We start from the raw sequence: 23,605 nt of genomic DNA on the forward strand, positions 1-23,605 counted from the left end.
GTAATGATTAGTGATTTATACTGTCTGTGGACGACTTCGCGCTGGCTGTATCTTTCCTCTAATATATTATGACTCTATCACTGTCATACTAATTTAAATGTTTGAGTATAGTCATTCGAAAGAATTTAATAATAAGTTACAATTAATTAAGGTTTTTAGTTGAGATAAAAAGTCAATGGCACGAGCGGGATTCGAACCCACGACCTTCGGCTAGATACGCCGCTGCTCTATCACTTGAGCTATCGTGACCTCGATCCACTCGGAAATCAACTTCCTATCTCAACACCACCTTATGAGTTTTCCCTCCTTTTTGCCATTTTTCAAATCTCGTGTAATCGGATTGGATTCTCGGCGACAAATGAAATGGCCACGGAGAGCTTTAGTGAAGTATACTTGGTGTCCGAGTGGATCGAGGTCACGATAGCTCAAGTGGTAGAGCAGCGGCGTATCTAGCCGAAGATCGTGGGTTCGAATCCCGCTCGTGCCAATGACTTTTTATCTCAACTAAAAACCTTAATTAATTGTAATGTATTAACTTGTCAAGCGGACCACGAAATTAGTGAATTTAATGATTTAAAATGAAGTATACTCTCCGTGACCATTTCATTTGTCGTCGAGTATCCAATCCGAATACACGACATTTGAAAAATGGCAAAAAGGAGGGAAAATTCAAAAAGGTGGGGTTGAGATGGGAAGTTAGTGTCCGAGTGGATCGAGGTCACGATAGCTCAAGTGGTAGAGCTGTGGCGTATCTAGCCGAAGATCGTGGGTTCGAATCCCGCTCGTGCCAATGACTTTTTATGTCAACTAAAAACTTAATTAATTGTAATGTATTAACTGGTCAAGCGGACCACGGAATTAATGAATTTAATAATAAGGATAATATCAAATGAAATCAACGAAGGAAAAAGATTAACATAAAGCGATGTTTAGGTGTAGCAGAATGGAAAGGCATAATGCTACTTTTGTGCAAATGGTATTAAGTAGTACAAAAGTAAACGAAGCATTATTTAATGTTTATTTTGACGACGGTAGCTCCTAATTCCCTGTAGGTTACGTAGAAAGATGATGGATTTAATTTTAAACTGTATAAATTAAGTGCGTGTCAATCAGTATGCGTTTGTGTGTGTGTGTGTGTGTGTGTGTGTGTATTTCGCCGGATGTAAGAGCATGACATTCGTGTGTGGTTGCATTAGACATGAAAGAAACCCTCGCGTTTGGAGGTTGATTTTTCGGGGTTCCCAAATAGTCAGCAATTCCCGCAAAACAAAATTTATATGACAATAAATGCCAAACAAACAATAAAGTCTTTCTATCTTCGGTAGGGGCTTAGGGAGAAGGGACCTAAGATAACACGCTCCTCTTTAATGAAAGTGCTCGTCCCAGAAAGTTTTCGAACTATTTCCAATTAGAGCTGGGAGTAAGGTAATGTCCTGGAAGATCTCCACTTTTCTATCCCGTCCCGATCAAAATATGTTTATTGCCTGATGGCCGTTTCTCCGGAAAAACACTCTAAGAAGTGCAAATAACATAAAGTGAGGCACATTTCTTCGAATTTCTCTTACAAGTTTGCCAACTACAAAAAGTGCCGATTGATTAATTTTCATCAGCACTATTTATATTTTCTTTACCAAGTTGCAGGATTTTCTTTCAAGCCGGCCACTTTAAAGTATGATGAATTGTTCTCCGGTACAATATTACATTGTGAACAATTTAGCGGTTTGCCCCGATTTCGTACTGATTCTTAATGCGAATGCTTTTATATACTCTTTTATATAAAATTGTCGTTTTTCCAAGCTTTTCTTTATAGGTAAAATCAGCAGCTTGTCATGTTTGTAGGGGGATTCAATTGGACCGAAATGTTAAATGTGCTCGAGTCAGAATAGTCAAGCGCACGTAGAAAGATGTTCAACAACAATGAGCAGGCTTAATGAAAGCACGTCGGTGAAAATTATTCCCCGTCTTTGATCCGTGAAACTTACGCAACACTAATTTGTCGCTCCCTTTGACGCTGCACGTCAATTTGTCCCAGTACGGTGAAGATCGAGAGCCCGGTTCAATCCCGGGTGAATGGACCACCGGGTCTGTTTTGGACGATAACCAATCAGTGCATGAATAAAGGTATTGAAATTCCGAAGGATTTTCTCATAATTGAACTACCGCTTTAACTGAGTCCACTTTGACCAGACAAAGCAAATGCAAAAAAAAAAAAAAATAGAAGAACACACAGAAGAAAAGGATTTCTTGTGATTCCATTGTGAGGAGCACATACGAGTGAACAAAATTCCTTAAACAAAATTTAAAAAAAATGTTCCCATGTTAAAGAATGATATCCTTGATATTACTAATAAATAATAAGTAATCCTATCCTTGATAATAGTAATGCTAGTTAAGAGCAGAATGTGGAGCAAGTTATGTTCCCCCACAACCTCAGAGTAAAATGGAAATCAAAATCTTGCCACAAGTGGTTAATTTAAATTATTTTAAAGATTGTTTACTTTGTGTATATTAGAATCTCATACCACCCCCACTCTATTAGTAATCATCCCAATCACCAAATGGGTCAAAATAATATGTTATGAGCAAAGACCGGATTTTTATGCCGTAAAGATTGCCAAAATGTGCAGTTGAAAGCCCTGAAATATGCAATAATATGCAGTATTAATATGTTAAAATATGCAGTGAACCGTATTTTTTACTATCATAGTAAGTTTAAACAGAAATATAGATAATTGAATGAACTAGATATTAAAACTCTTTAAAACTAAAATAATTCATATTCACAAATATTTATTTTATTTATTTAGAGTTGTTTCCCCCCCCAATTTGAACTCACGGGGTGCCGGTATTTTTGAAAAAAAACCCATTTGTAAATATGTCGGATTCGAACCCGGGAACTTTACCTTACAGTGATGAGCGCCGTGTCAACGCCTAAACCGTTGTGGCCACCGACGCCCCTAGAATTTATTTACATTTAGGAAAAATATTTTCTCACTTACATAATTAAATTATATATTTTATACTAATTAATATAATTACTGTTAAGCAACTAAAGTATTTCTCTAAATTTCCTTCCGTGAAATTGTGCCTACGGTCACTTAAAATTTGTGATTAAATTGATTATTGAAATGAGATTATCTAAAATATTGAATGTTTTATATTTTTTTGTCGGTATTACTAGAATCTTCTCTTACCGTCGTTGCGGCCTGTTTCAGTCTTCTTCGAATTAAACCAAATTTTCGTCAACTTGTTAATTTACAGATTTTTTTAACCCTCGAAAACCAATATAATATTTGAAATATTTTGCGCGATGAATGCGATTTTACGTAAAAATCCTTCAAATAAGCGATATTCATTAAATATACAAAAATATTCTGTATGAATGTGTGTTGATTAGTGACCGTTAGTCGATGATTATTCAGAAATCGTGAGATGCGGTCTGGTGTGATGTAGGTTTCAGAAAAACAATTTCTTTATCATCATAAGAAGAGATCATCTTAAATCTTGAAGATCATCCTGATGTGACAATGTCAAACGTTAATTGTTTAAACTATTAACTTTTCTAAGAAATACACCAAATTTAACAAATAGTCAATACTATCAATTTTCATACCGGTCAATTAGAGCTCTGACTGATCGACGACGCACAGTGGGACAAATAGTGCGATTTTTCTGACACGGCATTTTTACCCTGACATTCCTCCATAAATATTTCATAGTGGAAAGTTTTCTCTTTGTTTTTTATTGTAGAATCGATTAGTGAAGTCATTTTACTGATTGGAGCGGTACGAAAACAACTAGGCAAATAAGAACAATGATTTAAAATTTTATTTTTTACAAAAAATTGAATGGTAATAAATTGATCGAATAAAAAAATCAAAATAATCAAAGAATATACAAAATAAACCAAATAATATACAAAAGAAAATTACAATGGTGTTGAATTAATTTAACTCCATTGTATTATCAGTGGTGGTCTCTCCTAGCGATAGCGATTCAGGTGCTTTAGTACAATCCATAAAAGTGTCATCTTCATCTTTGGGCGAATGATCTTCAACGTTCAACTTTTAGTTTTTCTTCAAATAAAATAATATTATTTGGAAAAAACGTCACATTTGAAATATTCCTAAAATTTCTTCCTTAAGAAGTAGATAATTTTTTGGATCAGTAGGATTTTGGAAAAAATTAAACAAATCACCGTTAGTCTCAAACATTGTCACAAAACGTTAGTACCGAGAATGCAACGAGAATGACAATAATGCTATGTTACTTTACCCACAATATAAAAACTGAAAAGAAACAACGGTTGGTATTAATAGACCTTGACCGCAGAAGCCGCTTGTTCCAATATGGACAAAATGGGACGAGCGGGGATATAATTCCTTCGTATTTCTTTCATCAAATACTTAAGTTAGAAGCTTGTGAAATCAGTTTTTTGGAGCAATTTGGAGCTTTTTTTTAAATACACCCAAACATGCTCAAAGTTACTTACTAAACTATCAAGGGTCATCAAGTGTCAATTTAATACACCCAGTATTTTATTAGGCCTAAGTTTTTTATTCAGTTTCAATATACCTCTTTAGTATGAAAAAAACAGCTAACATCATTAGAAAACCAAGAAAAAGGTAATGAAAGAAATATAATTTCACCAATGTTTAACCCTCACTTGTCGATTTCTAGTACTTTTTTTATATACACAACGATGCTATTTTGTATTCAGGAAAATTGCTGCATTTTCTTATACCTAAGAGATTGTGAGGGTGCAAATAGGTAGGGGTTTGGAATAGAAAAAAATTAATTTTTGGTCCATGTCAGAAGTTTTGGGCCTTTCTTTCAACTGTGCGATGGAGCGAAAGCCTGTTGTGACCAGTCAGCTTACGCTGGCAGTATTTCGCGGCCCAATCGTTCAGTTATAAAAAAGAAAACTTTCTACTTCTTTTTAAATAACCTCGATTTTTTCTATCGTTCTCTTACTTTTTACGAATAAACAAGACGCAATAATTATTATCTTATGTTTACAATTTGTTTGATGTTCGGCCTTACGTTTCCTCGTATGTTGTTCGAAACGCTAAACGGATTAGGTTTCAATTAATAATCAATGTACGTCTATGGGAGATCAAACAGCCGGACTAATTCAGGATCAAGGCTGAATAAACGGCAGGTTAAACAGAAAATTCGATACACGACACGACAGCTGATTCATTGGTCAGAGCAACCGTTAATATTCAATTCTTTGATGATGTAATTGATCGAATTTTTTGACACACTTGATATTATTTCGCGTGTTATTTGACTGATTTAACTGAAAAAGAGTTTACCATTGAAAATATCATTTTTGCGAGGATATGAACTTTGTTTTTAATTTTTCAATTAATTAAGGTTTTTAGTTGAGATAAAAAAGTCAATGTTACGAGCGGGATTCGAACCCACGACCTTCGGCTAGATACACCGTTTGATCTCAACTAAAAACCTTAATTAATTGAAAAATATTAATTGGTCAAGCGGAACACGAAACCAAATAAAATGTATCAAGCAAAATGAAGTATAATTCACTAAAGCTCTTCATGACCATTTTATTTGTCGCCGAGAATCAAATCCGATTACACCACATTTGAAAAATGGCAAAAAGGACGGAAAATTCAAAACGTGGGGTAGAGCAGCGGACTATCAAGCCGAAGATCGTGGGTTCGAATCCCGCTCGTGCCATTGACTTTTTTATCTGAACTAAAAACCTTAATTAATTGTAATATATTAATTGGTCAAGCGGACCAAGAAATTAGTGAATTTAATGAATTAAAATGAAGTATACTTCACTAAAGCTCTCCGTGGCCATTTCATTTGTCGCCGAGAATCCAATCCGATTACACGACATTTGAAAAATGGCAAAAAGGACGGAAAATTCAAAAGGTGGGGTAGAGTAGCGGCGTTTCTAGCCGAAGGGCGTGGGTTCGAATCCCGATCGTGACAGTGACTTTTTATCCCAACTAAAAACCTTAATTAATTGAAAAATATTAATTGTTCAAGCGGACCACGAAAACTAGTGAATTTGTTTTTTAAATAAAATCAAATCTATCTCATACAGGGATCATATCTGACGGAGTGAATTGTGAATTTTCTCCTATTGTACGGTTTAGGGCGGGTTTTCCTCCCATTTCCTGTTAACATTTCATCACATATTCGCTGTTGACACAGCGATTCAAACACGAATTTCGGACCCCTTCATAAACCATCAACACTCAACACTTACAACAACATCTAAATGAATTAAAAGCATGATTCTCAAAATAGAGAATGAAAACAAAATCTAACTAAAAGCATACAGATAAATTTTATCTTCCGTAAAAGTATCAGTCCTCCAGTGTGTATAAATGGAACTCCATTGCCTACCGCTGACCTCGTGCCTTATGATGGTGATTACATGGATAAATGATTTACTTTGTATCTCTACAACAGATTAAAAACAGACGTTATAAATTATGCACTGATAAGACTACTTGACTATCAAAATTAGACATTGAATACAAACTTATAATTTCTACGACATAATGACCTCCCTCTGGAATATGTTTGTGATGTGGAGCTCAACCAAAGAATCCAATCCCATAGTATCTAATCTATTCAGTTGACAAGTCTCCATCAAACTATAAATTCAAATCTTTTTATGTTGCAAATCCTACTATCGATAACGACCTTCACATTCCATTTGTTCATGAATTCATCAAAACCCCGATATGAAAAATTTCATCGGTCACTATGCCACAATATCTACTGTACGATCATTATCACTCCAACTGTACCAGGAAATCATCTCAAACGATTAAGCAAAAGTGGCCCCTGAGATCATTTCAGTGAGTGTTTAACGACGAGGTTTCGGTGTGAAGCAGTTTTGTCACTAGGCAACTTCTTCTTGACGACACATTCAGCATAAATCAAAAACATTTACTTAATTCAATATTTGTAGTTGTAAAAAACAAATGAACGTAATAATTTAAAAAAAAATCTGAAAGAAGAGATTACAGCAAACACAATTTATAAACTGCTATGGTAATAGTATTTCGATGACCTTTATTTTACAGCTTTGCAACTTATTGTTAGTGTAATACTTAAATTATAAAATAGTTAAACTTGAATAACTAAATTACGTTTTTGTTGTCTTTTTTGGTATTATTTTCTACTTATTTATTTTTTTACTTCATTTGTTTTCATCTACAACTGAATATGTATTTAATAATTATATAATAATAATAATCTTTGCATCTTTGCGCAAGGCAGGCTGTTCAAACATGAAATGTGATTAATAAATCGCAAATCAAATGTGACAATTGATGATTACTTTAGTGACGAAGCAAATTATTGGAATTAATAACGAGACAAACGAAATGCGTTTTTTAAATTTTTTTGCCATAACTTTGTCATTTTTTGACCAATTTAAAATCCGATTGCTCCATTGTCTTCAGCATATAAAATCCTGTAGTGTATTCTATCCGGGTGTGTATGGTCGGATTTGAAATTTTGAAGTTGGACTGGGCCTGAGGTATCCTGTATAATTTTTCTACAAAAAAGGTAAAAATTTGAAACTAGACTAAAAATTATTAAACACGAATTTTTTGTTGTCATAGCGTCATGGGTCCAAGAGAAATTCAGCCGAGCTATCTAAAAAGGACTACATGTATGTGTTCTAGGATATGACTAACGGCCGAGAGTTGATGTGTTGTGACTTTAAGGGGTTAAACTTTTTTTTGAAAAATTATCCACTTTTCAATTGTCGAAATGGGGTTATATAACATAAGGAAAGCTTGTGTAGAAGGGGTGATTTGTTAATATGGTGGTGTCATATGCATATGCTGCGGTATGTGCATTCTCATTTGTGGGCATGTCAGAAATAAAAATTGTGTACAACAGTGAAGCGAGAGTTATTGGCATACCTGCGAGGACTTCTTTCATTTCCGACAACTCTGATTCCTGGGTAACTGCAAAAAATCTCTCCTTCTTGTATTGTAAGATATTAGGCCTTAGGCAAAACTGGTTTTGCCTATGACATATACCCACCACTGAAGATAGTGGAAACGGAAACGCGATAGATCAAAACAAGAACGATTGTGAAACCAAAATGGAAATATATTTATATATCTCAATCTTTAAACATTTTAAACGTCAATACGCAGAGCTAACCCCTTGGTCATCCGTGATTTAGAATGGCGAGGTAAAAGCTGCCAATCCGGCAATCTCTCAGAGGGTGGAAAAAACCAAATTTAATTCACGGAGTAGGCGTTGTAATTTGCTAAACCGCCATGTCAGCTGGCCGTTTTGCGGCCGCATTTAAGTGGGATGATTCAATAAGCAAACAAATTATTTCGAGGGCTGCGGGAAGGGCGGGCAGTTAAAAGCAATTTGTTGCCAGCAAAAATCGCTGCCCAAGTTCGGGCATCATAAACCAATTAGGCGTGCAGGAAAAGGATACCTGTTCTCTTACCGGTAGGCGCATCCTGTTATCTGCCAGGATTTACGGTCTCTCGCTCCCTCTAAATACGTTCCTCTCTATGGGGATTTACGACACCATTTAGTTACCAAACTCGCCTATCTGGGTCCAACACTTTTTAAAATTATTGCCGACAAAAGCTCAAAGTCAGCGTTCTGCGACAGATAGGCAAGTCGTTTAATTAAACGGCTAAACAACGACGATAAATCGTTTCGGCGGCCAAATTAAATAAATGTATGTTGAGGTATATTTAAACAAAGTTTGTTTATATTCAAAGGGAAAGAACATGTTAGGACAAATTGATTTTCTACTCTCTGTACCGTATTAATTACTACCGACATGGTGTTCTTAGAAATCTCTTAATTGTGTTAACTAATATAATAATAACTGAATTTATTTGGTTGTGAACGCTGGGTGTTGGTCTGGAGTCGGTAAATTCATCCTGAGTCACTTCTTAACTTGAGTATGAGTAATTCGGACGGATCCAATAATGAGTGACGCAATGCCGATCCAGCAATTTATTCGTTCAACACTGTTTAAATGACACATCCTTTTATTTCAATATACACTTTTTCCAATTCCGCGACTTCAGCTATCAACATGACAATGGAATTGACGCTCTTGAGAAACCCAAAAAATTCATATCGACGTTATCTAAGTTCATCCGCAATGCATCAATGATGGTACTGGCACTCTTCGATGTTTGGGGGTCGGGTGAAAGACGGTTATGCTCGGCAATCCGCATGGTGACAAGGTGTCGGCGGCAGGCCACCAGCACTGTACCAGGCGTTCAGCGTCACGACGTGGCCTAATGAAACGACTACCTACCGACCTGGTCAAAATTATCACGTAGGGATTCCTACCTTATCAACACTATAATTTACATAGGTTCTTACGCCAAGAATTTGCCGGCTTCACTCCGGAAACAGCGAACCGAAAAAAAAAAAATAAATCCAAGAAAAGTCAATAAAAGTAAAATTAACTAAGACAAAAAAGGACACAATATTTACATTAAGAAAAAAACAACACATTTATTACAAAGGAAACTAAAATATTAAACATAGACCAATCTTAATTCTCTGCGGGTAACATTTTAACAAACTTACACACTAAATGAACCTAAATTATATTAAAATCTAAATAAACAATTCTTAAAAACTAAACTTTCCTGGGAACCAGTGTCCAGATATGCTTCTTTGTCCCAACGATTGAATTTGATTTGTTTGGTGAATACAAACCCCGCTTCCTAGTAACCTTTTCCATCATACCATATCATACCCAACGATTGAAAATCCCTGCTTCCAGGAAAATGTGGACCACCGTCTCTGAAGTTGAGTGGGTCCGCGGTCGCCTTCGTTAGCAAGGAATTGATTGGCGGTAGCCGAGTGGTTAAGGCGTCAGACGCTCGGCTAGTAGATCCCGCGGTCGTGGGTTCGATCCCCACTCTGGACTTTTTCTGACGCCTAAGGGGACCGGTGGCCGCAATTGAAAGAAATTGACACGGCACTCATCAATAGAAGGAGCGGGATCGGATCTCAGCGAACCTGAATTTGGTCCCAACCAACTTCAAAAATGAGTTTCTTCGATGGAAGAACACCGGTACAACGGGGGCTCAAGTTCACATTTGTGTTGCGAGCCCCCCCCCCAAAAAAAAAAAAAATATGGAGCCAGGGATAAAGTACAATAAGCTGTACAGCTCAGCTGCAGTGTTCAGGAGAGAACTCCTCCAGTCCCTGGTATCCATTGAAAAAAAAAAAAAAAAGGAATTGATGATTTTCTATGATCCGGCCAGGCCGTAGGGATATCCGTCTCGACGCACACTGTCCTCTCTTCGACTAACGCCTCTCTTCCTGCACTCTTCCTAAGCCTATCCTAGGCCGTCTTAATTTTAATTGACCCACCGCCAATTTTAGCTTAGGTGGCATAATAATTTAGGAGGCATCCCCAGTTAAATAATAATAATACATTCATACTATATTACGAACGTAACAAGGTATATTGTGGAACTCCTATGGTTAAAACCATACCTTGGAAAGTGCACTTTTTGCTACAAAACTTAGCACTTTCCCTGGTAAGAATTGCCTTAACGTAGTTGCGGTATAAAACCGGGCTGGTACTTAACATTTTCAAAGAATATGAGAAGATTTCTCTAGTTTCTTTTGACAGAGTTGGCATGATCTATTTTTCCCACTTTCTTCAAGAGGTAGTTCAGCCGGCCCCGAGGCCTATAATTTTTCTCACATTAACTGCAGAGATAGTTCCATTTTGAAAAATTTATAAATCTTTTAGCTTTCTTCATATATGGTTCTGTTGTCTCGTGCTTGAGTTTTCTTTCTCAAGGCGTTAATCCAGCTCCCACTATAGCTCACAGGTGCGCCTAATTGTGGTTCCTGTGCTAATGGTGTTAGCTAATTTGTTAGAATACGACATCATAAAAAATAATCTTTGCTTGCTTCATACCTGGTGCTTTAAAAACAAATTTTATTTAAATATTCATTTTAAACGAGTAAAATAGTAATGACCGCGTTAGCGTTCATTGAATACGTTTTTTTTTGCGTAAATCTTCCTAAACGGTTTTTCCTCACCCTATCCTTTGTCTTCTACCACCAGGATATGGCTTTCGGTACCTACCTCTACCACTATGGATAGCGCTCTTTTCTCTTCTTTGTAAAGTTGTTTGGTCTGTTCGTTTCCTTCAGGTCCCGGAACCATTAACATAACGGGGCTATGTTTTCCAAGGGCTATTAGACAATTTAGCATTCTTACACTTGAATGGAGTTAAAAACATCCGTATTTTAAAACTTTAGCCTGACTGTCCGAAAATCTGTAAATCTGTGCACCTTTCATATTCTTCTTTATGAACTCTTCTGGCAGAGTACGATTGCATGTATCTTATTTGGCGATTTTTCGGCCTTTTACCCTTACCCTTGTGGGGATGTTCTTTAAATGAATGTAGGAAAGAAAACAACACGGAAAATAAAAATAGTCGGTTGTTTATAAGTAACGGTAAACTATATTTAATAAATCGAAATTATGGGGCGTGTTAGGGGTAAATAAATATAATAAATTACTTCCGCCTGAGTAAGGTCTTCTTCGTTTGCGGTTTCCCTTTGTAGGATCGCCCACGTTGTGGGTGGAAACGGACGGTCAGGACAAAGGTGGGCCATAGCACTCCTTTTGTATTCCTACATTGATGTCGACTTAGAAGTTGGACTGCGTGGCGATCTGGACTAAAACAAAACATTGTTGTGACTCCCCCACCTTCATAAGGACTTAATCCTCGAGAAGCGTCCATAGGTCTTCAAGGATCATCGTTTGGCAAATGACAAACCCCTCAGCTTTGTCTTCTAATACCTGGACGGTCTATTATTTATCTCTTCAACTCAAAGGTACGATTTCGAGTATATTATTAAAAATAATTAATCGACTCGGAAAGTTAGGTTTTTATTCACTACCTGTCCATTGCCGTCCCCGCTACTCGTCTCTCCATTGTACTATGTAAGGCGCCCATAATCGTACATACCTAACTGCACATACCCCATTTAATCTTTGATCCATCATCACAGTATTATGGACTTTTAATTTTCAAGGAACTTGTTGTGACTTTACTTCCAAGAATCTATGTTATCTTTCACCGCTTGTAAGGGTCAGTCAAACTTGAGCTTTCCTCTAATCTTTCATAATTTGTCTTCTATCGAAATTGAAAAAGGAACATCAATATACTCGAATAAACTTTCGTCCTGGTTCGAATATATCCTTTGGCGGAACTTTGAAGCTATAAGTAATAACATACAAGATTATTCAGAAATGGTGAGCTGCGGTCTGGTGTGATGTAGGTTACAGAAAAACATTTTCTTTATCGTGCCAACGTTTCGATCTTTACTGAGATCATCTTCAGGGCCTGGGATTTACAAACATTGTTTAAATTTAACAAATACATGTAGGATGTGGAAAAAAGTGAATTTATACAATGCAAAATATATTTTTTTTATTAAATCAAAGTATTTCTACTAACTCAAAGTGTTTGTTTTCTGTGTAATTGTGCCATTCTTGCGTGTCGTGTTGAGAGTGCCAGTGATATTGCTGTTTTATGTTTATATTCGATTTTTTCCACATGCTACATGTATTTGTTAAATTTAAACAATGTTTGTAAATCCCAGGCCCTGAAGATGATCTCAATAAAGATCGAAACGTTGGCACGATAAAGAAATTGTTTTTCTGAAACCTACAACACACCAGAACGCATCTCACGATTTCTGAATAATCATCGACTAACGGGCACTAATCACCACACATAATATACAAGGTCCTCAATTGTGAACAAACATTCACTACAATTGAAATCTATGAAATTACGAATTAAATTAAATAGTGAACGAGATCAAATCAATCTATTCTTTATCAAAATAATAACCTAAGATTTGTATGTTTATTATGTATTTTACAAATAACATGAGATCAGAGTATGTAGATTTTTGGATTAGTTAAAATAAAAGAGGAGGAAAAGGTTCGTAGTAGAGAAAAATTATGTAAGAGCGCAAGACACAGCGTAATAAAACATATTACGGGAAAAGTAGAGAAAAGTAGACTGAAAAAGGGTTGAACGCGTTCTCTAATGTGTTAACGAAAAAGAAGTCTCTTTCTCCTATTTTCGGCAAAAATTCTTCTTTAGCCTTTAGCTAAAATGCTTTTTAACATGACGTTTAGCGTACAAGGAAATTACTGTAATTATATAAGTATATATAAGATTATTAATTATATAATAAGTTACATAATTATATAAGTAATTCCCTTGGAAATTACGAACTATTCTATTCCTACGGTAAATTAAAACATATCTCTCGTTTATCATGTATATATTAATTGTGAAACAAGATAGGTCGAGCCAGTTCTCGTGGGGGTGCTTAATTACATTTTGCCTCAGAGAACATCAATGGTACGTCAAAATGTGAGCAAACATAGCCTAAAACGGGAAATAGTAAACAATGAATTAATTCTATAATCTACCAGCTTTGTATTATAATATATTTGTGAAATATTTCAAATCTTCATCATTTTCAGTATAATTCAAAGAGAAAATATTCCGACACTTGTAGTTTGTTGTATATTTCAAACTGTATGCATTTTTTCAATATATTAATTAAAGCAGACTTATTTTATTATAAGCCAAATTAAACGAAATCAGATATAGAATAAATTTTTACTTGACTAAATTATTTTCCGGAGTTTTGTTGAATTTTCTTTCAAACCATCATAAATAAAGATTTTTATTGAAACTCATGAATTTCTGATTTCGGGTAATTTGGTTTACATTAAAATAAGCCTGTTATAATTAATATAATAATAAAATAATTGAAATAAGGAGTGTTCGCGCTTTTTTCGTATCTGGGGTGCATTCATGATATAAAGTCACCTGACAAATACAGTGTATTTTGGTTTTTACGTTTAATGATTTTAGACTTGGCTTATGGTAAAGGATATCTAAAACGCCAGTATTTTTGATACACTGATATAGCAATTTATTTCAAAATGATATATCTTTTCATTTTTTAAATTTATTAATATTTTTGGTCTGGTGGCGAAATCTTCAGATCTAATACAAAAAATAGCTATTTGTTAGTCGTCATAGTCAATTTATTTTATTTTCAACCTTATTTTCGGGCCAATTTACATTTTTTAGATTTAAAACATTCAGCAAAATCAATTCTGAATGACAATCTTCCCAAAAAATATAAACATCAGCAAATTTTCATTAAGATCCATTAAATTCACTAATTTTCGTGGTCCGCTTGACCAATTAATATCATTCAATTAATTAAGGCTTTTAGTTGAGATAAAAAAGTCAAGAGTCACGAGCGGGATTTGAACCCACGAAAAATGGCAAAAAGGAGGGAAAATTCAAAAGATGGGGTTGAGATGGGAAGTTAGTGCCCTAGCGGATCGAAGTCACGATAGCTCAAGTGGTAGAGTAGCGGCGTATTAAGCCGAAGGTCGTGGGTTCGAATCCCGCTCGTGACACTGACTTTTTTATCTCAACTAAAAACCTTAATTACTTGAATTTAATTAAGATCATATATCGTGTATCAGGGTGTCAGTTTTAATGGCCTGGCTGAATCTTTCTTGACCAGGTAACATTATAGAAAAACAGAAAAATACCTATTTTATATTTTATTATTCTTTTTCTTTATTTTTTAAATTTATTTTATTTATTTCTTTATTCTTCAAAGGCTGTCATTAAGTCGGCATTCAAGGAAATTCGAAATCGCCTATAAAAAATGTAAAAATTCTCATCTACAGACATAGTTAAGATTATTTTGCACTGATGATGGCTTTAAAATAGGTTGAAAAGTTGGCAGTAACAACTGAATTTGCTTTTTTTTTTCAAGACTATGTCTTGATCCAGAGTGTGTGTGATTGAAAAAGTGGTCGATACTTTTACCACTGAAATGAGTTTTACACGGAAAACGTTGACGCAATCAGATTTTAAATTGGTCAGAGAATAATAAAATTATAATACAAAATGTGAACATCTTTGTGATTACATGGATAGTTAGTTTAACACTTTCGAAAATTCCACCAATACAAACTTGAATTCACCAGTCTACACCATGTATGGGAAAATATTTCATTCTGCTTCTGAGGACTTGTTGAAAAACCTAAAATACATCTAAACTTTCGAAGGAAAGAGTATGAAATTTTGAGAACATTCAACAGAATGTTTGTTTCCTCATCAAAGTGGTTGTCGGCTTTTTGGTGGACCCCGAGCCAATCCACATGTCCCCATATTGTGTGCAACACGAATTAGCGATTTGTGGTTGAACAGAAGTGTTTGGGAATTTTCTCGGAGCACAACTTGAGTGGACGACGAGCAATTCCGCCACTTTCGATGAAAGTATCATGCGTATCAACCGATCTTGTTAAAAAAATGAACCCTTTGGCTCATTTTATTTCACGGAAAAAAATTTACTGAAGAATATTTATAGTTCATTGAGCTAAACAAAAGTCCGAATTTAGCTCAACTTTCTTTTCGTACTGTCTAAATACAATAAGACCAGATGTATAAAAAATTTCAAAACAACCATCAACAAAGCTCAGAAAAAATTAAAAACGAAATTCTGAAAAATACTTATTCGCGAGTTTCTTAAACATCGAAAAACCGACTAGCACCAAACAGAATATAAAAATATTGAATAACGATATTAAGATATTCGTTTCCACATTCTGTGCTGTACCTTTGCTATTCTTTGACAAATTTAAAATCTGATTGCGCCATAATTTTCACGATAAAACCATTTTAAAAAATGAGTAAAAAGTATACATTGTCAATTCAAATTTAAAGTTGTAAAAATCAATATCTTTATAAAAGTGGTAAACATTTAAATCTAAACTAAATATATTAAATATATATATTTCGGTTTTCCGATAACGTAATCTGTTCAACATAAATTCAGCCAGGCCATCTAAAAAGGACACCCTTTAAGCATATATTGATAATGATTATTATTAATATTGTATGTAGTGTGTAGTTTGAATATAATTCAGTTTATTGGTTTTATATTTTTGGCCTAAGATGGAAAATTGATTCCAAAAGTCTAAAATGAAATGTGAAATAAAGTAAATGGACGATAAACACTGAGAAATAGCTGTTTCTCATTTCCTACAAGAGCAGATGATACTTTTATCATACTGTTTAATCATCGTCCAACGTTTTCAGAAGGTCATCCGGCCTGGCCGGTCCTCTTAACCGTTAACCGTAGTAAAACCCTGCAGACATCCGGCCCTTAAGTGCCCCTCTGGGAGTATAACAAGATAAAAATGAATTAGACGCTTTAGTGCTTGCGCAAAAAGGGTCAAAAGGGCTTTACTACGTAAAAACCGTCTATACCGTCCGTACCGGCCAGCCTGGTCCGTTTGTCGAAAAACACTCGGACAAAAACTCGGCCTATACCTAACCCAGATTGCCGTTTCTATGCAAACAGAACACAACACTGTTATACAATCTAATAACACTTGTTCTTCGATTGGATTTTCCTTGGAAAGCTGACATTTAAAAAGGCCAGGTTTGTTACAAATACAAAACGTTTTTTCGTCTATCCATTACATGGGTGGGGGCCAATGAAAGCATTCGGGTTTTCAATTATTTCTAAATATAAAAATCCACACATTTAGATATTATTCGTTACTAAAATTTAGATTTGATTAATTATTTTACCGTCTTAAGTGCTAAGTGATATATGAATATATAATACGCTGTTCAAAATTTTAGAGTTATAATCGAAATAAATAATATAAATAGATGTATATAAAATAAAATTCTGGTCTTTTCAGGACAAACCTATGGACTAGATTTAGATGTAATGTTCTGGGGGCAATATAATGCGCCCTTTGAGAACTATTGAATTCCCCGTTCTGTTATAGCACACCGGTGAGTCCTGTTTCACAAGTAATTTGATTCGTAGGTCTAGTTTCATTGGTTGAACTTCTTCAATTTCTTCGTTGTACATCTCAAAACCCTTCCGCCTTCAAAAGTGGCGTTGGTTAACAGTTTGTTAGTAAGAGTGTTGGTGTAACCTCTGCTCCTTTGCATAATCAGCACCATGGATTATACTAATCTTTTTCAGATGAACATTTAGTATTCAGTGTCCGGTCAAGAATCCTGCCAGATTGGAAGTTTTTCTTGCTTGATTTGTTGAAGAAAAAACTTGAAATGAAATAACAGAATGAATGAAAAGAAATGAAAGATACATATTAATACCAGAAGTACCCACGACCTATCAGCTGTATGGCATTTTCCTTGCCTTGCAAGAGCGCCCGCTCTCTCGTTGCCCTTCTACTTCCACATTTCCTGGGAGCCAGCAGGGAGTGGCTTTGTTTTGCACACCTAATATATTTAATTTAGTTTTGGGATTCAGCCCCTCTTTGAGCTAATGTTTGAATTTAGTGCTTTGATGGTCCCTTGGCTATCTGATATGAGAGCTATTTTCTTGTTTTGTGTCCTTTGTTTATTTGAACTGAGTACATCTCTCAATTGAATTCATGATAGTAGCCTGGAAGGTACTGGTGTGTAAGGACCGAATACCTCAGCCCACTACCTTCCTGCGTTCTAGATCCGTCACTTTGCCAGCAGTTTGTGCCGGTATTGGTAAAGGGTTTTTGGCTTTTTCCCATTTTTTTATAACTTAAATTTGTTAGAAAATTATTTGGAAATCGTGCGATGCGGTCAGGAGTGACGTAGGTTTTGGAAAAACATTTTCTCTATCGTGCCAACGTTTCGACCTTTATTGAGATCATCTTCAGTGCCTGGGATTTATAAACATTGTTTACATTTTAAAAATACTTATAGGATGTGACAAAAAAAAAGAAGAAAAAATGAATTTATACAATGCAATAAATTTTAGATTCAATCAAAATATTTGTACTCACTCAAAGTTTATTTGGAGATAGTGAGATGCGGTCTGGTGTGACGTAGGTTTTAGAAAAAACAGTTTCTTTGTCGGGCGAACGTTTCGATCTTTATTGACATCATCTTCAGGGCTCAAAGTTTGCCTGGGCACTCTCAACACGATAGACAAGAATGACACATCTTTATGGAAAACAAACACTTTGAGCCCTGAAGATGATCTCAATAAAGATCGAAACGTTGGCACGATAAAGAAAATTTTTTTTTAACCTACGTTCACACCACACCTCATCTCACTATCTCCAAATAATCATTGGCTAAAGGTCACTAAACACCACAATTTTTTTTTTTTGGAAATTTTGCTTAAACTCAAATATTCTGTTCATGTTGTCTCTTGGGGCCATGATTATTGGCCTTCATTAGGCTGTTAATATGTCCATTTCGGTTTTAGTTGGAGGATAGTCTATTAATATAATCCCATTTTAATATGAGAATTTGTTTTGTTTGGTTTCAAATTCATCCAAAAATTATTCACTATATTATTGCATATTTTAAACTTTATATTGATTTAAAGTTACAGTATGTTTAAGTTTAATAATTTTAAGTGGTTTTATACCAGTCATAAAGTTGGAAATCCGTGAAAAATAATCAAGGGCAATCATTTACCAAGTAAACACCTTCCTTTCGTCGACTGTTTTCATAAATTAAATGGTCGAAGTGCGTGTCGTTTCGTGTAATTGAGCTGTCTTTGAACAATACATTCAGCATTTAATTTGAGGGTATTTACGATCACCTATGTTAGTAGGCAATAGCCGAAGCGTTGGGCTGAGTAGAATAAGGTTAACTTGAGTTTATGTCCCGCTCTCTCTTTATAACCTCATTCGAAAATCCTCTTTTATCGTTTCGTCTCATCCTCTTTTATTTTATTCTTATTTAGAACAAAAAGAACATTTCGACCAGCCACTTATTAAAATGCTTTTTTTTCTTTTATCATATATATGTTTATATACGTTTTTTAAATTTAAGCTTCACAACACTACTAACGTAATATTTAGCTTATTTTTTGTGTGTAGATTGGGGAAAAATTTACACTCATAAGTGGCAGAGTTCGTAAAGAGTCAGCAATTCAAATCCATATCCAGTTTGAGTGCAAAATAAAACACAATGTAGTATAAGGCGTGGAGAGAATGTATGGAACGTTAACGACGATTTATTTAAGAACTAATGGTCCGCAGAGAAAGTAGAATATCATTCCTATGGTCCACAATGCACGCGAGTGGATGCATCCTTGTTTATTGTCGTATTATCAGCAATATATATTATAGTTTTATAATGAAAGACAACCAGCAATGATGTTCGTTAAAAAGAACAGCTAATTCCTTCGCGAAGACATAAATCTTTTCAACGGCACGGTGAAACTGAAATTATCAATAAAAGGTCAGCTGGTCTGTTTACCCTAGATGCAATGTTTTTTTTTTTTTTTTTTTTTAACTTTTTTTTTGTTTTTTACAACTGCATTCTTCGACGCAACAAGTAAAACGGATAGTATTTACATATAAAATTATTAACGGTAGCGTGAAAGCTTGAACAATTACCATCCAGTGATGGTAGCCGTTAGTTAATCAATACGATGAGCGAGATGTACTCCATCGTAGGAGACCGATGTCAATTGTTAAGGTTGTCGCGGGGCCACCGACGCTTCAGTCTTCTGTTGGGATTATTAGGTAATGTGGTGGATGACAGGTTTTGGACGAAAGGGTTCGGATGATGGAGTAGTTTGGAATGGTACGTTTTGTAGCGGGATTGGGCTAGCTCGGTAACAAAAGGGACATTTAGGTCGGTATGGATGGTGTGATTGGATACATAGAAAGGGGCTTGTACTATTGTTCTGAGGATTTTAGATTGAAGGGATTGGATTCGATTGAGGTTGGAACACGTAGCAGTACCGTAAAGTTCAAGACCGTATGTCCAAATGGGGGCCAGGAGGGCAATGTAAAGTTTTCTTTTGTTTAATAGTGAGAGTTTTGATCGTCTGTCGAGTAGTCGTTTAAGCATGAAAAATCGTATATTACAGTCTGTGCGTTTAAGTCGTGTATGGGGGTTCCACGTTAGTCGTTTGTCCAGGAAGAGTCCGAGGTATCATACATGGTTCGCAATTGGGATGGGGACGTTGTTGAGGTATACTAGTGGGAGTGTTTTCTTGTTTAGAGTAAATATTATGTTCGTTGATTTGGTTTCGTTGATCTTGATTCTCCACCGACGGAGCCAGCATTCTAGGGTGTTTAGGTGATTTAGATGCAATGTAAAGAAATTTTAAAATTTCATAACTTCAAGTCATCGAAGGCCATTCCCTCTCTGAATATTTACCCATCCATGCTGGTGTTCCTCAGAGTAGCGTTTCCATTACACTATACCAGGTGTTCGCAGCTGACATGCCATCTCATTTACATTTGCAGACGATACAGCAATTCTCTTTAGCATCTCCGACCTGGTCATTTCCACTCGAAACTTCCAATAAACCTCATACTTCTAGTCTTGGTGTAAAACGAAAAGGATGAAATTTAACACAGACAAATTTACTCACATTACCTTCACTTTCCTGTTTTCTTAAATAATATTCCCCTTCCAACTGCGGACAGGGTGCGGTACCTCGGACTGTAAATCGACAAACGCCTGACCTGGAATCCTTAGACACGAATGAAATGACGAACGACAAAGTTATGACAAGATATAGAACTATACGTTCTAATTTACTTCTTAAAAATAAAAGGCTGCTTTACAACACCATAGTTAAGCCGGTGTGAACTTACGGAATGGAGGTGTGGGGTTCAGCAAAATATTCCAACATAAACCGTATTCAAACTTGTTGCTCTATTTTATGTATCGAACCTGATGTGGTGATGATAGTGAAAGTGATAATGACAAAAGTATCAATTAAACAGACAATATATACTCTCAACACGACACCCAAGCACAATTACACAGAAGACAAACACTTTGAGCCCTGAAGATAATCTTTTAACCTACATCACACCAGACCGCATCTCACGATTTCTGAATAATTAAAACGACAATACTTTAGTAACATTGGAAATGGGTGTTTTCTCCACTCTTGGTTTTAATTTTGTATATATTACCTTGATCATTGTACATTTTACCTACTTGGAGGTAGTTCTAATGTATTTCAATTAATAAAAAAAAACAAAACATAAGAACTGATCTATATTTTGGGTACTTTGAAAATTGCCATTGTGGCTAACATTTCAGCTTGTATTTTTATCAGAATATCAGATTAAATAGATTATACTAGATTTGTATTAAAAGTATTAATTGTTGGTGTTTTTTTTAGAGGACGATGCGGGTGTGAGTTGAGGAGATGGGGCGATGAGGAAGGTAAGGAGAAAAGTGGGTGCGACTCGCGATGCCGCCTAGCTGGGCGCTCATCCCGACTCTGCTGCTCTGCTTAGCGGGTGTACCCGGCCACAAGTACAGCACCCGTGTCGTCCGGACCAAGTACGGCCCCTTGAGGGGGCTCCTCATTCAACACCCTCCGGTCGAGGTGTTCCTCGGTGTACCTTATGCGACCCCGCCCCTCGGCTCACTGAGATACATGCCGCCTGTCACGCCTTCCATGTGGCGAAGTCCTCGACTAGCCGACTCCTTTTCGCCCGTCTGCCCTCAGAGGGAACCGTACATCGGCAACCGGACCGAGGCCCTTCTCGAACTTCCCAGGGGCAGACTCACCTACCTCGAAAAACTCCTCCCGCTTCTCGTCAACCAAAGCGAAGACTGCCTCTACTTGAATATTTACGTACCTAGAGGAGGTGAGAAATTTTTCTATATAATATAACATTTTCTTTTCAGTGTAGTCAATACTGGCATCGTAAAACTATATTCTGTCGGGGTCTGCGAAAGGTAAACCTTTGGTTTCTTATTTCCGCTCATTGTGATTGTCTGGCTCACTGTTTTGCTCTGACAGACGAGTTTAGATTATTTCTCCGAACAGTTCAAAACAGCAAAGATAAGATGAAGCTTTTTGAAACTATAACATCTAAAAAGTTTTACTTTTAAAAACATTTTATTGAAGAAATATTGTTACAACCAAAATTATTTCGGGTCAGAGCAAAATTATTCCGGCAGTTCGTCGGAAATGGATGGTGGTAATGAAAGGCGTATTTACAAAACAAAACAAAGAAACAAAAATTAAACACCAATGAAATATCACTGAGTTGGGCGGCGCCACTCCATTTTATGCCCCCAAATTTCTCCAGGATGTGCGTAATGGGGAACCCTTTCATCTAAAAGTATTTTTCTTGTTTATACCAAAAACAGATTCAATAAATAAAAAGAGAACTAAAAATATGAGAAAACAATATAAACTATTTCGTACGTATAAGAAATTTAGCTGACTCCATGGTGGACACTCGCTATGGTGGAGGGGGCGCACTCCAGGCAAAACCACTAGGCGGTGGATGCTGATCAGCAAACTTACCTTGTCCTTTTCAAACTCAGGTTTCTCTCATTAAAATGGTAATTTGTATTATTTATTGTATTATTATTTATNATATATGCGAAACTAACTTTACAATCGGGGGTTTATTATTTCTGTTCAAAACAAAGTACAATTAAAAAAAAGAAACTTATAATATTTATTATAATAATCCATAAACCAGATCTGAACTAACTTAAAAAAAATAACAAAACCTTATAATCTAAATTAGTAATAATAAATTCTTACAACTAGTACAAAACAAAAATCTCTTCAGCATGCTGTCTTTTCTGTGAAAGAAAAATTTTGCTTATGAAGGGTAGTTCCAGCAGCAACCGTCGCCGAGCACTCCTGAGTTCCAGTCCTGCCGATATACGCTCCAAAAAACGTCCGGAGAATTGGAGAGCCACCTCTATATCCTTTCGGAAAATTACTAACGCACGCTAACAGCGCTCGTTCGATCGCCGAGGTCTGGTGAGGAAGGCGCCCTGTAAAAATACGAAAAGCGGAAATCCACGCAAAAGAAAATAAATCCGGAAGAGACGTTTTCCGGAGAATTTTGATCCGTTCCTAACTCGTGGCTGTTTACCGCACGGCAATCCTTGGAGATCTGCCGCTCGGTCCAAGCGATCGCGTTATCGGTAATCCCTGGCACATAATCCCTAACACTAACTGTTAGTTTTTACAAATTTCCACATGCATTAATGCTTAATTAATAAAATTTATTGATCTAATAACTAGTATACATAATTCATTACAAGATAAGGAAGCTGATCAGGAAAATAAAAATTTGATTTTCGGAAAAAAATCATCACCTTTCCTCCCTCACAATAATTAAAACAAATGTATAATTCAATAAAATCTAGACGAGAAAACATCTGAACTACGTTCAGTATTTATTTGTTATTTGTGTCATTGCCTTTGAATATTTTTTTATTTCTAGGAAATTTTATGGAAAATACTTTAATAGATTGTTCAGACGTAAAAGCATTGGCATCCTAAGCCTTTCTAAAGTACAATGATTTTATAGCTAAAGTACAAAAAAACTTTAAAAATGTAACAATTAAAATACGATAAATAAATATTAGTAAAAAGTATTTTTCTACATTCCTAAAAATAAAAATAATGTGAAATATAATTACAATAAATAAATATCGACAAATATTTTTGAAATTTGGTTTAAGATTAATTATTTTAGCATAAAGAAAATAAATAATTGTACTTGAGAAATGCACAA

At 35.6% G+C, this 23,605-nt stretch overlaps 1 protein-coding gene across 2 annotated transcripts in view; it reads left to right on the top strand.

Annotated features, from left to right (window-relative positions):
- The window catches only part of LOC106666991 (neuroligin-1-like), a 641,234-nt gene that overhangs the window by 120,249 nt on the left and 497,380 nt on the right, over positions 1-23,605 (top strand). Inside the window, exons 1-2 of one of the 2 annotated variants that reach the window (XM_014394573.2) lie at positions 19,422-19,603; positions 21,229-21,703. In XM_014394573.2, coding sequence (XP_014250059.1) covers positions 21,301-21,703 — 403 coding nt within the window. In that variant the 5' untranslated portion in view covers positions 19,422-19,603; positions 21,229-21,300. Of the gene's footprint in view, positions 1-19,421; positions 19,604-21,228; positions 21,704-23,605 lie in introns of those variants that run through there. The other variant, XM_014394572.2, reaches the window with a different exon arrangement.

Source organism: Cimex lectularius, unplaced genomic scaffold (genome assembly GCF_000648675.2).
Source record: "Cimex lectularius strain Harlan isolate CLEC.00 unplaced genomic scaffold, Clec_2.1 scaffold142, whole genome shotgun sequence".
NCBI classification, from domain to species: Eukaryota; Metazoa; Arthropoda; class Insecta; order Hemiptera; family Cimicidae; genus Cimex; species Cimex lectularius.